Genomic DNA, 16,751 nt, shown 5'->3' with positions numbered 1-16,751 from the left:
CCCACCCATGGCTCCGCCCCTGGTGCAGGATGAAAATGGCTCAAGTGTGGAGGCCAGGCCGAGGAGCGAGTGGGACACCTGGCGGCCAACAAGTCAACTCCAACAAGCAGCCCGAGGCAGCCCTTGCTTGCGGCCGTTGTTAGCCGCGCCCCTTCGCAACCCCGCAACGCGGTTTCCCCATTTCAACCGGCCGACTTAATTGTGCCGCATTGGGCGAATCGATATCGCCGCCGCCGCGGCGAGTTGAGGAACTTGTATTCAAAGGCAGAGAGAAGGAACGGGCACATCTCGGTTTTCGGCCATTACCAGCCAATTCTAACTTTTAATTGCAGGAATTTACTATTCATATTCACAGAATTAATTGTAACTCGTGAATTCCTCATTGAAAAAAAAAAAAATAGGGGGGTGCCATTTTTGCTCTTCACAATTTTTGGCGCCGGCCTTACAGGAAAGTAGTCATTCCAATGCACAAGCAAGCCTTTTTGTTTGGATTTCGTTCCATTTTCCAGGATCGTGAGTTCACTTCGAATGACGTGCTTAGGACGCCACCTGCTGGCCAAACACGACTACCGAGGAGCAGTCTTTTATTTCCCCCCACTCGCAGCAGAAAGAAACGAATACTGTCGAGCTAAATTACGAAACGGAGTGTTTCAACAACAACAAAAAAAGGCAGAGCGAGCGCGGTGCTCGTGGTTTCTGTGCAATTGCGTTTGAGAAGCCAAGACTTGCTCATTATCATCCTGATTTTGTGTTTTTCTTTTTGCAGGCGATGACGACGTGATTTCCGACGTCCGTTCGCTCCTCGTCAACAGCGGCGGTGCGCTGGAGCAGCTTCGCCGAGCCCCGCTTGACGTTTTCTTGTGGTAAGTGGGCTCAAGGCGATGTTGCGTGGCTTTCCAAACCCCTCCGGACGTGTCCATCCATCTTACCGGCGCCGCTCCGGCTTTCTGGCCAGTGCCAGTCCGTTTCCACGCACGTCACAAAACAGTTGACAAAGCAGTCCGCCGCTTTGCTTCCAAAGTAGCTCCAATAGAAAAAAAGCCAGATGAATTCAACTCACCCAGAAATGGCTTTTCATAAGGACCATTTCCATTTCAATCAATGCAACTCTCGCCCAGGGGCGGAGCCATGGGTGGGCCACCCAGATTGACAGACTGCCCTGCCCGCCCCCCCCGTGAAAAAATATATACTTTAACATTTTTCGGAAATTGTTATTATTCAATTATTTTGGAATTTTTCTTGACCTTGTTTTGTGCTGTATTTGATTGAATATGAGGAATGGCATAATTCTGGTTGTCACGGGAAAATGTGAACTTCATATCATTCACTTTGTCATTTTATTTGAATATACCATGTGCTCAGTGAGAGAAATATTCAGGCTCGCCCCGATTTTTCCAGGCCCGCCCATTAGCCACCTTCTGGCTCCGCCCCTGCTCTCGCCCGGTGCCGCCTCCTTAGCCTCGGAAAACGTTGGAGCCGAAACTCAGCAGCCAAAAGCGTTCTCCCCGCCGTGTGTTCTTGCGTGTATCTTTAAGTTTCCCTTTCTAGAGAATCTCTGAGCACAAACTGGGCAGGCAAAAGGTTTTTCTCCGGTGTGCGTTCTGCTGTGACTTCTCAGGTTTCCTTTTAGAGAGAAGGTTTGACCACAAACGGAACATGCAAAAGGTTTCTCTCCGGTGTGCGTTCTCCTGTGGGATTTCAAATGTTCCTTTGTCGAGAATCTCTTTGCGCAATCTGAGCAGGCAAAAGGTTTCTCTCCGGTGTGGATTCTCATGTGTATTTTCAAGTATCCCTTCACAATAAATGTCTGGCCACAAACTGAGCAGGCAAAAGGTTTCCCGCTGGTATGAGTCCTTGTGTGGATTTTCAAATATCCCTTGGTGGTAAACCTTTGGTCACACACCGAACAGGCAAAAGGTTTCTCGCCAGTGTGGGTTCTTGTGTGCGCTTTCAAATGCCCCTTGACGGCGAATCTTTGACCGCACGCCGAGCAGGCAAAAGGCTTCTCGCCGGTGTGCGTTCTCTTGTGAATTCCCAAATGTCCCTTCTGAGAAAATCTTTTGCCGCAAACCGAGCAGGAAAACGGCTCCTCGCCGGTGTGCGTTCTTCGGTGAATTCCCAAATGTCCCTTCTGAGAAAATCTTTTGCCGCAAACCGAGCAGGAAAAGGGTTTCTCCCCCGTGTGCGTTCTTGCGTGACTCGTGAGGCTCCCCTTTTCGGAGAATCTCCGACCACAAACGGAGCAGACAAAAGGTTTCTCTCCGGTGTGCGTTTTCGTGTGTGCCGTCAAATGGTTCCTTTGAGCAAATCTCTGGCCGCACGCCAAGCAGACAAACGGTTTCTCTCCCGTGTGCGTTCTCGTGTGCGTTGTCAAACTGTTTCTTTGGGCGAACGTTTGACCGCAGACGGAACAGACAAACTGTTTCTCTCCGGTGTGTGTTCTCGCGTGTCGTCGCAAATGTCCCTCCTGAGTGAATCTTTGACCGCAAGCTGAGCAGGCGAAGGGTTTCTCTCCAGCGTGTGCCATCAGGTGTTTTTTCAAGAGACACTTGTAGACAAAGGTTTTCCCGCATCGAGAGCATTTCCAGCGTTGGTTGTCGGAGCGACCTAAGGGCTGCTCTTCATCACCTTCATCATCATCAGCGTGAGGAGAGTGCGACGTCGCATCGTCACTATCTGATAGCGGCGCCATGAGTCCGTCCGCCGGTGATGGTTCGTCACCTTCTCTTGTGGCGTGTTGACTGGAGCCGCTGCTGCTGCTGCCGCTGCTGGCGGCGGGAGGCTCCGCGCCTCCGCTGGCCTCACCTTCATCTTCATCATCTTCACTTTTCAAAGGAGCACCAGTCACTTGCAAGGCGTTGACGCGGTCATCCTCTTCCGCCTCCTCTTTGACGTGCGCAGGCTCGGACTCCTCCTGGGCTTGAATGTGAGCTGCTTCTCCTTCTTCTTCCTCCTCCTCCTCCTTAATGGAAGAGCGCTCCGGCTGGTCCTCCTCTTTGCCGTCAGCGTGCCCCTCCTCCTCCTCCCGCCGCCGCCCAAAGACTCCAAGACACATTTTGCTCATGTCTGCAAGACACAAGAAGACAAAAGTGTGCTTTGGTAACAGTTGTGACTTCCATGCTGCTTCTATTTAAAATGATTGGGCGGGCCCAAAAAGCCAAAAACAAGTTCCGGCACATTTGCCACGGCAACAAAAGGGCCCGCTTTCCATAAGTGGCCCGAGGCCCGGCCGGGTCACGGCCGCTGGCGGTTTGGCGAGGAAAGGGCGTCGCTCAAGTTGCAGCCTCACCTGCACACGAAGCCGGTCCGCTCGCACCTTCGCCTTGGCTTGCTTGGAGTGTGACGTCGTGTCGGCCGCGACGCTCTCTTTCAATACTGCCGACGAAATCTGCACCCTGTTGAGGGACAATCCAGACCAGCGGTCGGCAACCTCAAAGACTCAAAAAGCCGTTTTGGTCGTCGCTTCTAACGGTTTGGGACCTTCCCTCATTGTTCCTTTTGATCTTCGTGTGTTTTTTCGTTATGAAATTCACTCATTTAGGATTGTTGGTTTTTACTCGACTTTTTGCGTTTACGTAGAGTTTTACGATACGTTTCTGGCAGTTTTAGTATCAGCTTTAGGTTGGTTTTTTTTTAGATAACAAAAAAAAAGAAAAGTTCACTTAGCGCTGTGTGATAAAATACAACTCTCAAAAGACTGCTTGTCCTTCCTTCCTTCTGTGTGATGTACAGCAATGCCAAAATAGACATTTAAAAATCAACCCCAAAAGCTCCTATTATTTCTAGGGATAGACCGATTATCGGCCGGGCCGATATTCGACATTTTCTATGAATATCGTTATCGGCCTTTTTTGAAAATCCGATGGCCGATAATAAATCAACTTAAAACCGTGTTAACGTCCAGGCACTATTTATTTCAATTTTCAGTTCACTTTATTCGAGATTCTACTGACCCTGGGGACACATTAGTTAGTTTTATAAACGTAAGATGTCGTTTCAGTTTGTTGTCATTTTGATTTTGGATTCCTTTTCATTTGAGTTATTTCGTTTGTTTTCATTAATAATGACAAGCACCTTGCGCAATTTAACGGGGGTTGACTGTATTTCTTGTGTCTTGTGACCAATGCTGTCCGTGGCCCAAACCACGTGTTTCTCTAGCCATTTACATTCGTGAACACTTTGGCAACGCAAGCAAAGTCAAACCATTTCCCGATTGAAATGATCTAAACACATGGTCTCGATCTTAATTTGCTCGACGAGCGAGCGGAAGAAGTGGACAAACCTGCTGAGTGAAAGGAAACTCGAAGCTTCTCGCAAACTTGACGACGTTGTCGCTCCTTGTCGTCTTTCACTCCGCAAAGTTCCTCGTCCGTGCGCTCCGCTGTCGTCCTTGGGCACATTTTCAAACGATAATCACGAGACGTTTTGCTCATTTGACCGCTGCTGTGCGATCACAAATGCGTCTCTGTGTTTTTAGCGGCAAGCGAGCTAGGCTAGGCTAGGCTAGGCTAGGCTAGGCCGGGCCATGCTAGGCTAGGGTAGGCTAGGCCAGGCTAGGCCGAGAAGCTCCAACGTGCACCCAGACGACTTGAAGCGGACACGAACATTTGCTTTTTGAACATTTGTTTGAGTTCTGTTGACTGTGCCAAGGTTTCAATGTGCGTTCATTCGACACACATTGAAAAGGTTTGACCGAAGCGTGTCCGCTTACGTCAAAAAAACCCCAAATGAATATTGCGGCAGAAATGTACGGCAACGCCACTTGGACAAACTTCATGTTGTCGTTGTTGTTTTTTTAATGCTTTTTCTGAACTTTAAACATTGAAAATTACAAACACTCTCAGAGGATGACAATATACCAATATGTAATCTAAAATAGACGTTTAAAATGCGTGAACAAAGGCGATTCATTAGTAAAATACCGAAATTTGGCATTTCCATTCAATAACACAAAGGAGCATAAATAAGGAATACAAATCAAAACGATAGATATTCAGCAATGTCCGTACACATTTTCCTCACATAATTGCTTGTTTCTATTTTCTGAAGGCATAAGAAAAACATTTTAAAGTCAGTCATAAACTTCATGTTGTTCTGTGGCCATCCTTTTTTGTGTGCGTGTATGTATGTCTGTGTTATTTTGTTGGGGAGGCTTTGCATTTACTAAACATAACATTGACGTTGCCATTTTGGATTATTGTGTCATTCATACAAATAGGATTATAGAACACCAAGCAATCAGGACGACCAGGCACCAGGAGCCAAAATAACAACAACAATAGCAACAGAAATACATTCCCAAAAGAGGCCAATTTGTCTTCTTTTCCAAGCCTTAGACATAACATTTGCAATTGTAAACAGCAATTTCCTCTTTTCTTCTTCATCTGACCAAAGAGGGGTTACTATCAGGTTATTAACCTTGCATTCCCTAAATCAGGGGTGTCAAACTCATTTCACATCGTGGGCCACATACGGCCTCGATAGATGTCAAGTGGGCCGGACCATTAAAATGATACCATACTCTGCTATAAATAACCAAAATGTCATGCATTTCCTCTGTTTTGGCGTAAAGAAGCACAAAAACATTAGAAAAATGTTTAAATTTAATGAGCATTCATTTTACAAAACATTTCATGAAACACCTTCGATTTCCTTAGACAAATGTGCAATTTACTTTTATCATCCACATTTATGCATTGCAACTGATCCCACTGATTGTACAAAGTCACAAAACTTTAACAAGTAATTAGTATTGAAAAATATAATAATGCACTTTAATATCAAACGAGATTTATGAAGAAAGGAATTTTTAAATAATGTCATCTACTCTGATCAAAACAGTGTGCCCCCTAGCGGATAATTCATGAATTGCATCGTATTAGAAATATGAATTCCGTGTCTTTTATGCATTTTTTCACATTTACATGATCCTGCGGGCCTGATCGAACCTCCTTGGGGGTCGGCTCCGGCCCGCGGGCCATATGTTTGTCACCACTGCCTTAAATCATCATAATGTGTACAATATAAATATCACTGACAGACTGGCCGTGCCCACGTACCTCAGTAAAAAAATAAAAAAAAAACACAAACTAGCAGAAATGCTAATAAACATTAGGCATTTTGGATTATTGAACCCCTCAACTGAAAGCTTGGCTGTGGTTCGAAAGCATCATTCGTTTGAACCTAACGTAGGTACCAAACCTCAGCTGTTGTAGAAGTGTATGCTCTTGCCTCTTGAATGATCTCTGACGTATTGCGTGCCTTGATCATGTGACCACTGGGCTCCAATCAAATTTGCGTTTGGGGAGGATCCGCGGATTTTGTCGGGGGACGCGAGGGAGGAAATCTTTGTTTGCTGCTACTTGAGGTGGATGACAAAAGCCGAGTTGGTGAGTCGTACCCGTCTATAAGCCGGTCTGCGTCTAATTTTAAACGGCCGTCCGTCGGCGAGTCCGACTAAACTTGTCACCAGCGCTGCAGTCGTCGTATATGGAAAACGCGTATTGAATTGAATGGCCCTTCATTTTTTTCCACTTGCTTTTTCGTCAGTCGAAGGCGCCACCAGCAAACGCGTTTGTCAGCTCCGCCTCCAGATTTGGTCCTTGACGGTACAGTAACCGGAACAGTAAACCCTAATTTAAAACCGTAATCCATGATTGAAACCCTACTTGGGAGGCTGTAGCCCTTGTTTAAAAACCTTCCTTGAAACCATAACCCTAACTCTAATTTCAAAGCATATTTTGAAAATTGTGCACTAGTTTAAAACCCTAATTTGACATATAATCCCGTTTTAAAAGCTTTATTTGAAACCCTAGCCCTTGTTTAAAAGCCCAATTTGAAACCCTAACCCTAGTTTGCACCCTCAACCTTAGTTTAACCCTTGTGTGGTGTTCATATTTTTGTTACTCTCTCAGTGTTGATGGGTCTGGTGGACCCGCTCGAGTTTTGCGTTTTCAAAACAACGCAATCAAATCATTTCCTGTTCAAAATACTCAACAGATGTTTATTGCATCCCAACTGCAGGTCATATGACCAGCAAACTTTGTTCGTATCTGCCCTTTGCCTCTGTTAGATCACATTTATGGATTCATGTGCTACTCCTTTTTTGAAAAATAAAATGTAATTAAAATGAACATCTTATAATGGTGTGTGCTTTTTTATTTTTAACTCATTCACTGACATATTCAGACCTTCTTTTACTCTAATGTTTGAAAAAAAATGGTAAAAAATACAAATAAATTTCTGGGATTGAATGACTGGGACTGTGAAAAGACAAATACATTATTCAATGACAGTGAACGAGTTCTACGGGAAATCAAGCCGAGCACATTTTTTTTCATGAATCTGTTCCCAGCAAGCCCACTAGTCGAAACAAGGCATTCTGATCAATATTGCCTTTGTGGAATAAGAGTTAATCCAGCCGTTTTTAGCCAGCTCAGGGGGCGGCCATTTTTTTCTGTTCACTGAAAATGACATCACAACTGCTCAGGTAACGACCAATCAGGGCTCAGCTTCAGAAAACAGGTCAGGCGTGATTGGTCGTTACCTGAGCAGTTGTGATGTCATTTTAGTCGACAAAAGTGTCAAAATGGCCGCCCCCTGAGCAGGCTAAAAACGGCTGGATCAACTCCTATTCCGTAAAGGCAATATTGGTCAGAATGCCCGTTTAACCTGGTGGGCTTGCATAGAATATATTCTTGGAAAAAAAATGTTTGGGTTGACCACCCCTTTAAAATTAAAATGTCATTAAAACAAAGAAAATCTCATAACGGTGTGCTATCACCATGAGGAGGTTTCAGATATGCCTTGTGTCATTGATGTTTTGATCAAAACTGAAGCCAAACACCATACAAGGGTTCAACCCAGCCAATGTTGCAAGCCTGCGCTGGTGCGGCGGATGGACATTTTCCAAATTGATGCCCTCTCATGCCTGTAAATAAGCCATAGTCAACGAAGATAACCGTAAAAAATCTTATTTGGGACCTGAGATGCTGTGTTGTGGATGTACAAAAAAATACTTTGAATTTGGCCCCCGCATCTGCATGCCCTTGTCCGCACAAGTGCTCATGGAGACGTTAGCCACGTTAGAGAAATGCTAGAAATTAACATGTTAGCCCAACTCGAGAAATGCTAAGAGAAAGTGTTTGCCACATTAGGAAAAATGCTAATCAACGCATGCTGTCAAAATATGCAGGAGAATATCATTTTTTATAAAATAAACATTTATTTTCTTTATCAAAAGTTATCGTGACAGCAAGAAGATCATCGCAATGTTCTAATCATAAGAAAGCACAAAGATAGAAAGAGCAGAAGATATGGAAAAGTTGTGCTCAAAAGGACAAATATAAAAATCTGACAAAATATTGCACTTTAGTCATCTCCCATGCTTTGAAGGACGTTTGACCAAATTCTCCTGTAAACATTTCATACTTTTTTTTTTCTTTTTTTTCTTGATGTTTTGGCGTTCTTTGGACACGGAACGCGCTCGTAAAAAAAGGATTCTCATTATTATGAATAATAATATTTAGCTCTGAGCAAACGTCAAAACAGGCGACTTGTGGTTCTTTGAAGTTGGTCATTTGTGCTTTTAGCTCCGCCTACACACACACACATTCTTGTTTTCCAGCTCTCACACACACGTTGAAGTTTAAGTGCATTGGGTGACATCTGCGTCAGTCTTTTTTTGCTGCCAACTTCCAAACTGCTGCACACGTGACTTTGCATGTTAGCGAGGATACACGCACGTGCGCGGGGGCGGGGGGGGGGTGCCGTCTTGGGTTCTCGGTTGCTGCGTTCATACGTGTGCAAAGAGCTTGGAGGAAGAAGGAAGGCGGCAAGTGGGCGGCGGCAGCTTGTCCCGTCCCAGGAATCTCCGTCCATCAATCAATCAAGCGCTCATGTGATCCTGGCCGGGGGTGGGGTTGCGGCTGGGGGTCGGGGGGCTCGCCTCGCCTCGGAACAACCAATGAGCTCCTCGTTTTCCCTCTTCAGCGTGACGGGCACATGTCAGGGCGGCCGGGCTCCACTGGCTCAGGATACGGGTCCACCTGGTGGGGGGCGGGGGGGTTTAGGTTACGCACTTGCAACCAAATCACGCACGCACGCACGCACGGCATGAGTAATCGAGCGCAAAACACGCAGCACAACAAGAGCGAGTCGGCGTTCACCTCGGCGTAGAGCGGAGGCGGCAGGTATCGGAATTCTGTCATGTACGTGAGCAGCGCCGCGCTGGCGTGGTCTCGGTCTTGCTCGTGGACGCCGTGCAGGAAGTGGCGGCGGTGCGACTCCGGGATGGCCAGCTCACTGTAGCTGGGCGGAGCTAAAAACGGTCAAAGAAGTAGAGCTTCGGACACAGTCTTTATTAGCTTCCGGACGCATCGCGAGAGAGAATATTCCGTTGCCACGTTACCCTCGGGGTGCTCCAGCGCGGCCGGCCGGCCGCAGGCGCTGCCGTGGCTGCTGATGCTGGAGGTGCGAGAGGCGGCGGCGTGTAGCGGGATGGTCCCGATTACCAGCGGCAACGACAGCGACAGGTTGAGACCGCCCGGAATGTCCACATACACCTAAAGGGAAGCGCATATGAAAAAGGGACATATGCCTGCCACTTTTGTTGGACACTTTTGCGTTGATTTCCGAGGCTCATTTTCGTTAGCTCGTCTATGGCGCTATATTTGAGCATTAAAAGAGCAGATGTGCATAGCACGCCAATGATATGGCTTGGTTGAAAGTTGAGGTGTTCGGCGATATCATATTTTAACGTTGGTTTTAGAATCAACTTCGAATGAGGGTGCCAAACAACAGCTTGATGTCATTAGCATACAACGGTGACATTGCGAACCGATTGGAGATTCCAACAAATCCTTTTTTTTTTTTTTTTTTTGAAACAATGCTGTGATTCATATTCTAGAAGCTGATGACGGTGTGATATTTTAACGCTGAGCTGCTACTTCTCACAGGTTTTCCCTGTTGGACGGCAGAATTGCGAACATGTAAATAAGTCTTGACGGGACTGTCATTAGCGTACTACGCTAATGCCACTAGCAGGTTAGCGCACTCATGACTCCAATCAAAGAAGAGTGAAACAAATGTTGGAGATTTGCCGGCGTATCATTAGCATCCGATGCTAATGTCGCTCACGGGTGAGCACTCTTTGGCGTCGTCAAACAATTCCAACGCATCTCGACGGCGCCGTCATTAGCATGCCGAAGCTAAACCCGGGCTTTCGTTTGGCGCTCTTGTTGCGCAAAGAGGCGGTTTGGGACCTCGACGCCATCGGCGGGCCGTGCTCACCACGAGGGCATACTCCACGCGTATGATGGGGCAGTCGAGGATGGACGGCGACACGGGCGGGATCTTGAGCATCCGGCCCTCCCAGCTCTGACTCTTGCCCTGCGCCAAGGCTTCCCCTCGCAGGTTGGACACCAGCTGCTGGATCTCTTTGCCTTTGCCCTTGGCGAAGAAGGTCTGCGTCTGGTACAGCGCCGCCTTGGGCACCACCACGCGGGTGGAGCAGTTCTCCACCTCGGCGAAGATCTGGATGGAGTCGCCTGGGGGAGAGGCAGGAGGCCAGAGGACTGAGCGGGGACGCCAGGCCAGGCGAGGACGGGAAGGGACGGGACGGGAAGGGACGGGAAGGGAAGGTCGCCGGGACGGGGGAGGACGCGAGGTGAGCTGACGAGAAAGACGCCCGGCGCTACCTGGCGTGTAGCCTTTGCGGGCCACTTTGACGCTGAGCGAGATGGGACCCGACGCGCAGAACCAGCAGCACAAAGTCTTCTCCTTGCTGCCCGCCTGAGGAGCCTGAAAACGCAAGCACGAGCACGCTTGAAACGGGATTTCAGAACTTCAGCAACTTGGAACGCCCCACCCTTGTTCGAAGCCCCGACGCAAGCGGAGAGGCACGACACCAAACCCGCACCCTGGTGTCAAACCTCAATCCAGAACAGCGGCTTGGAACCCTAGCAGTCTTCAAACCCTCGTTTGAAGCCATAACGACGACTTGAAACCCTCATTTCAAACCCTAACCCGGACTTGAAACCCTAACCCTTGCTCAAAACCCAAACCCCAACACAAAGACAAAAGCCTCTTGTCGTCTCGGAGATAGACCGATATGTTTTTTTCAAGGCCGATACCGATACAGATTATCAGTAGTCAAGGTGATAACCGATATTTGGAGCCGATATTCATTTTTCGTAAAAAAGAAAATATTGGCATCTAAAAAAAAAAAAAGTCTTTAAGCATATGTTTATTGAACAATTTTTCAGATTTGCATAATGTAGATTTGATTTTGGTATTATTAATACTATAAATGTTTGACAATATACCTCTTTGTTACCAAATTGTAAGAAAAAGTTCAGGGAGCACCCAATGTCGTCTGCATGTCTAAAAAAGTGAAATGAAAACACTTTAGCAAAATAGCTCCATATGAAGTTCAATTTCAAAATGGCAGAAAATTAAACTTTCACCTATCTTTGTTTTGATTCAAACAGTTTTAAATCGATCGATTATCAGCCATTCGCCAATTTGACACTCCCATTTTTGTTTCAATTGCTCACCCCTCCTGACTTTGTACCTTTGCACAAAGCCAATCGGCTTAAAACGTCCTTTGCTTGGAACCTTAACGCTGCTTTGAAAGCATCATTTTGACCCCTTGAAGCCCTCATATGAACACCTAGCCTTGTTTAAAAGCCTAGCTACAAACCTTAAACCAGGGTTAACCAGAGTCAAAAGCCTCCTTTTCAAACCTACCCCTAATTTGAAAGCGTAATGTTCGTTTGAAAGGCGAAATCGAAACCCTCCCGCTCAACGGAAATCCAAGAGTGAGGGGGCGTGGCCTACCAGCAGCAGGGGCGTGTTGATGTCAATGTGCTCAAAGACGATGAACTCCTTCTTGACCTTGACGGGGAGCATCCAAGGTCGCTGAAGCTCCGCCTTCACCCAGTACCTCACGCTGCCGTGTTTGCCCTCGAACGACGTGGCCAGCGCCCTGCACGCACGCACGCACGCACGCAGGTGTAAGTGCGCCAATTGGGGATTCTATCAATTCATAAAATAAGTGGATTCAATGTTATTTTGCATGTATTCCAAAACCAATTTGCCAATGACTGTCCATGAACCAATTCTTGTCGTTTATTTGGAGTTGTTTTAAGATCAAAACAACAATTGCGCAATATGACACGCGAGGGACTGACTGAAACGGACTGACTGAAACGGACTCAATCGCTTTTCCCCCCATTCCGGGGCGTCGCGCAATCACGCAGCAATGTGCGGCGGCTTTGAAAAACAACTCGTCTTTGCGAAGACAGCTGGCGTATCGTTCGAAGCGCAGCCGGGGTATCGCTTCAGTTTGGGCATCGCCGCGCTCGGTGCAGGTATGCCGTCCTCGCCGGAATTTTGCTGAGGTGACAACACTTGTCACGGGTGTGGAAATTGCCCAGCCGAGGGTGAATGACGGGCATGACGGGAGGCGATGCGGCTTGGCATGACATGACGTGACATGTCGCCCGGTGACGTGACGTGACACGACATGACGTGACGTGACTCGGCGGGATGCGGAGTGGCTTGACTCACATCTGCGGAAGGTGGAAGCTGAAGGCAAACTCGTGCAAGCCGGCGTGCAGCACGGTCACACCTTCATCCGCCGCGTCGTCGTCTGCAAAGCACAAACAACCAAAGGCAACTCAAACCTCAAACAAATTCACAACTCGGTGACAGCCTCTTTTCAAACCTTAACTTTAGTTTAGAAGCTTTCATTTCACAGCCGAGACCTGTCTTGAACCCGTAACGTTTTGTCAAAAACAAAATGTACATTCTTTTAAAGTGGAAATCAACCCAAACCTTTTTTTTTTTTTCAAGAATACGTTCCCAGCAGGCCCACGAGTTGAAACACGGCATTCTGATAAATATTGCCTTGGTGGAATAGGAGGTAAGCAGTAAAATGCAGCCCTTTTGAGCTATCTCTGATGGCGGCCATTTTGTCACTTCTGTTGACTGAAAATGACATCGCAGCTGCTCAGGGCTCAGGTAACGACCAATCACAGCTCAGCTTCAGAAAACAGGTCAGCCGTGATTGGTCGTTACCTGAGCCCTGAGCAGCTGCGATGTCATTTTCAGTCGACAGAAGCGTCAAAATGGCCGCCCCTCGAGATGGCTAAAAAGGGCCTGGGTTCACTCATATTGCACAAAGGCAATATTTATCCGAATGCCCTGTTCAACTAGTGGACTTGCATAGAACATAGTCTAACCCTAATTTGAGACTCGTGTTGGTTTGAAACTCCCATGCCAGGCTTGTAACTCATTTGAAAGCCGAACACTTTGCTCAAAACTTGAACAGTGGCTTTGGTGTGAAACCATCACCGTTTGTCTGAACCCCCCGCACGCTTGCAAGAGGATTCTCAAAAAAACAAAACAAATTGAAATGTCTTTGAACCCAACCGAATGTGAACGCCTACCCGTGGCGTCCACGCGACTCACAAGACAACTTTCAACCTCATTTCAAAGCAGTTTTCCTTCAAAAGCGACCACTTGTTTACATTTGCCGCCCGTCCCGCTTCCCCGCCGCGTGCGCGCGCGCCAATATGTAACAGGAAGTCTCCGTGTGGTCACGCGCATCTCACGCACGCCCCTTCTTCCTCGTGCTGCCCCGTGCGCGCGGGAGCGGCCCAGTCTGCAGCAGACCAGTTTGAACCAGCCTCAGCAGCCTCTCGCCGACCGAGCCCGGCCCCGCCCCCCGCACCAGCAGCTCGCCCCGCCATAGGCGGCGGGCCGGCGGAGCTCGCTCGTGATTGGTGCGCAGCCTTCGCCAGTCCCGCCCACTTCCCCCACGGCCATGTGGCACCAGGAGGAGGAGGAGGAACCTTCCAGTGAACTTAACGCGCCGCGCAAGTGTCACGCAAGGACGTCCGACGATAACGCGACACGAAAGAAACAACAACCAACAAAAACGTCTACAAGAAGATGAAATGAAAAGATTTAGACCGTAATTTTGCACGTTTGCCTCCAAACGTACGACTTGAAACACTCAAATATGACCAACAAGTTTCCTAAACAAAACAAGTCACGTGACAGTCGTGTTTTCCATCCAATCGGCCGTTGCTTCTCCAAAACGTCGATTCGAAAGAGCCCGATACAATACGAACGACTCGTAACCGGGCCACACGCGTTTGGAGGGAGACATTCGACTTTCTTGTTTTGGTCGCGTTTGCTCAGTCTGCCGCTTCTGAAACGTTCGTCAGTGGGAGGGCGCCAACACTCCGGGGACCTTTCTTACCATCGTCAACCTGTTTGACTGAAGAAAAAAAAAACATCACTACGTTGCCTTTCACTTGGATTTCAAATGAATGCAACTCCAAGTTGAGAACTAAATGCAGGAAACGTGCGCGTGCGCGATGCTGATGAGGAGGAGGAGGAGGACGAGGATGTTTGGCAAGATGGGTTCGCAAACAAGGAGGAGGAGGAGGAGGAGGAAAAGGCGGAGATCGAGTTTGACCCACAATCGGGCAGACGCCAACGTTCTAGTCCTTCAAAGCTCCACATTAGCTTCACCAGACTTCTTGAAATGTGAAAGAAAGAATGAAGCCATCAACTGGCCATAAATTCAAGCCATCAACTTGTGTCGTGGAAGTGACACGCATGTGTTGACGTCGCGTTGAAATCCATCCTTGTGCTAGAAATTCAAGTCCCAACCCTCGATTGGTGCTGTTTTGGGCATGTTGGTGGGCACAAACGTTCAGCAATGCTTGGGCATGTTGGTGGGCACAAACGTTCAGCAACGCAAGCATACCCATTTCCCCATTTCAAAGCCTTCATTATGTTGGCATTCAAGTGCGAAGGATTTGTGTTGTTTTGACGCAGGGAGCGAGTGCAGGCGCCCCCCCCCCCCCTCCTTCCCGGCTCGCCCCAGCGTGATCAGGTTTGAACCGCTTCGAGCAGACAAAAGGGAGTTGCCTCCTGCCTCGTTGTTGTCATCACTTGCCGTGTTGCCCCAAAAAAGTCCAAAGTGTCGCGTCGGGGCATTGGCCACATTTGTGATGTCACGTGACAGGGTTGTTTGTGCACTTGTATGATGATGTGGTGATGGTGATGGGCGCCTCACCTCGCTCCTCGCCGATGAGCGTGTCCCGGTGGTGCAGGTACTCCACCTCCTCGGTGTAGTTCTGCGTGTAGGCCGTGTTGGCTCCGGCGTTGCGGGACTCGGTCCAGCGGACCTTGGCGACCCCGCGCGCGGTCACGTCCAGGCTGCGGACGCGCACATCGCCGGCCACCTCCACCACCACGCGGCCGGACACCAGTTCCCCGCCGGAGAACACCGGCAGGTTGCTCTCGTTCAGCGTGTCGAAGCACACGGCCAGCGCCCGAACTTTGCCCAGAACCATGACGCCCAAGACCAAGACCAAGACCAAGACCAAGACCAAGACGAGCCAAAGTCCCCCGTGGAAGAGCGTCCGCGGCCGGGCATTCAAGAGCGGAGCCGAGTGGCCCCTAGCTCCCGCGGGCCCGCACGGAGCCCGCCCGCCGTCGGTGCTGGCTCATCGGGGCTGGCTCCCGCTCGCCTGATGCTCAGCTCAGCTCAGCTCAGCTCAGCTCCGGCTCGGTTCGTGCGAGTGCTGCCGCGTGCGGGCTGACAGTGGCACGCTCGTCTTAAAGGGCTCCGTGCGCAAAAATAACCTCACTGAGCATGTGCGCGCCACGCGGGAGTGCGTGTGGGCGCGCGGGCACTCGCGCGGGCAAAGGAGGAGAGCTGCGACGCTCGGGCGAGCGGCCGTCATCAGAGGACGGCTCCACTGTGACGTCACTCGACAGAGACGCGCTCTTCGTCATTCGAATGCAAATCCCGGAAGTCAAGCTTGCGCACGCACACACACACACACACAAACAGTGGACACTTCTCTATGGAGGCTCCACCGTTGGGTAGATGTTCCTAATCATTTGACCTGCTGAAATAAAGCCATCAAACGTAGGGACAGCTGTAACAGTGTGAAGCGCAAGCAGTGAAGGCTAGTATTAGCATTAGCCTTACTTGAAAATACAATACAAAAAGTGCGCTATATTCTTTTTAATATATGTGGCTGTATGACACACGTACACTAGGTTTGCACACTATATCGCAGAACTATTGTCATCGCAAAAATGGGACCACACAAAAAATGAACCACTTCTCAAAACAGCGAGGCCCTCGTTTGTCATCAATGATGTCATTTACCGAAAGCTAATCATGCTTCGATCACGCGTTTCATGAATTACTTCCCGCATTTTGCGACGCCTGCTTCGGAGCCTCTGCGCTTTTAATGTCCCGTGACTACTGTTGTACGCTTGCAAAGCTAAACTAAACTAGCGGCTTAGCAGTTACATAAGCTACTAGCGTGTTCTTTCTAATTACTGCCCAACAAAGCGTCATCATCTGCCAGCAAAATGAGTCTGCGTGTGCCTTAACGCCTCATCAGCGTGAGAAGGCTATGCTGCAGCAACTGATGTGGGGGGCCGCCTGCCCACTCATTCCCCCCAAATGCATAGCATGCATGCTAAGGAGTCATAGCAGATATCAGCTAGCATGCCGTTCACTTGTTTGCTCACCAACTTCTTACCTGTTCATGAGGCATGCAAACTTGCTTGCACTGAAAGCAGATGTGATAGTTGTTGCAGTAGCACATGACATACAAATGCGTGTGTGTATTCTTAGTCAAATGTCGACTCGAAGTCATTCGACAAGTCCCATATTTAATTTTGCGGGAGGCTGGCCAAACAGCTGCAGG

At 48.6% G+C, this 16,751-nt stretch overlaps 2 protein-coding genes across 3 annotated transcripts; both read right to left on the bottom strand.

The window, feature by feature from the left end:
• Positions 1 to 288: 288 nt before the first annotated feature.
• LOC147135934 (uncharacterized) lies at positions 289 to 4,745 on the bottom strand. Its single transcript, XM_086054278.1, has 3 exons — positions 4,232 to 4,745; positions 3,298 to 3,438; positions 289 to 3,066 (listed from the first exon to the last, which is right to left on the bottom strand). The coding sequence occupies exons 1-3, from the start codon at positions 4,431 to 4,433 to the stop codon at positions 1,484 to 1,486; spliced, it is 1,926 nt and encodes a 641-aa protein (XP_085910404.1). The 5' UTR covers positions 4,434 to 4,745; the 3' UTR covers positions 289 to 1,483.
• Positions 4,746 to 8,194: 3,449 nt separating this feature from the next.
• On the bottom strand, positions 8,195 to 16,691 carry LOC147135933 (arrestin domain-containing protein 3-like). 2 transcript variants are annotated; one of them, XM_086054404.1, is made up of 9 exons: positions 15,095 to 16,691; positions 14,270 to 14,287; positions 12,571 to 12,652; positions 11,839 to 11,986; positions 10,698 to 10,800; positions 10,291 to 10,547; positions 9,410 to 9,563; positions 9,168 to 9,319; positions 8,195 to 9,047 (listed from the first exon to the last, which is right to left on the bottom strand). In XM_086054404.1, exons 1-9 carry the CDS (start codon positions 15,372 to 15,374, stop codon positions 8,988 to 8,990), a joined length of 1,254 nt encoding a protein of 417 aa, XP_085910530.1. In that variant the 5' UTR covers positions 15,375 to 16,691; the 3' UTR covers positions 8,195 to 8,987. The 2 variants fall into 2 exon arrangements, with proteins under 2 accessions (XP_085910530.1, XP_085910531.1); XM_086054405.1 differs by lacking the exon at positions 14,270 to 14,287 and having other exon boundaries at positions 8,197 to 9,047; positions 15,095 to 16,688.
• Positions 16,692 to 16,751: the final 60 nt, after the last annotated feature.

The sequence above is a fragment of the Filicampus tigris genome, chromosome 15, assembly GCF_054856515.1.
Source record: "Filicampus tigris isolate MCC_2025a chromosome 15, RoL_Ftig_1.0, whole genome shotgun sequence".
Taxonomy (NCBI): domain Eukaryota; kingdom Metazoa; phylum Chordata; class Actinopteri; order Syngnathiformes; family Syngnathidae; genus Filicampus; species Filicampus tigris.
Note: the sequence above shows the minus strand (reverse complement) of the source record. Positions and strands in the feature narration are given on the sequence as shown.

Bases quoted from the DNA above. Each gene is read 5' to 3' on its own strand.
- LOC147135933 (XM_086054404.1), bottom strand. From the start codon at position 15,374: ATGGTTCTGGGCAAAGTTCGGGCGCTGGCCGTGTGCTTCGACACGCTG. The intron at 11,987-12,570 runs GTGAGTCAAGCC...GCGTGCGTGCAG, and splicing joins AGCTTCCACCTTCCGCAGAT to GGCGCTGGCCACGTCGTTCG. The intron at 9,564-10,290 runs GTGAGCACGGCC...GCTTCCCTTTAG, and splicing joins GCGTGGAGTATGCCCTCGTG to GTGTATGTGGACATTCCGGG.
- LOC147135934 (XM_086054278.1), bottom strand. From the start codon at position 4,433: ATGAGCAAAACGTCTCGTGATTATCGTTTGAAAATGTGCCCAAGGACG. The intron at 3,439-4,231 runs GTGTTTAGATCA...CGGCTTTTTGAG, and splicing joins CAAATTAAGATCGAGACCAT to TCTTTGAGGTTGCCGACCGC. The intron at 3,067-3,297 runs GTGTGCAGGTGA...TGTGTCTTGCAG, and splicing joins GGTGCGAGCGGACCGGCTTC to ACATGAGCAAAATGTGTCTT.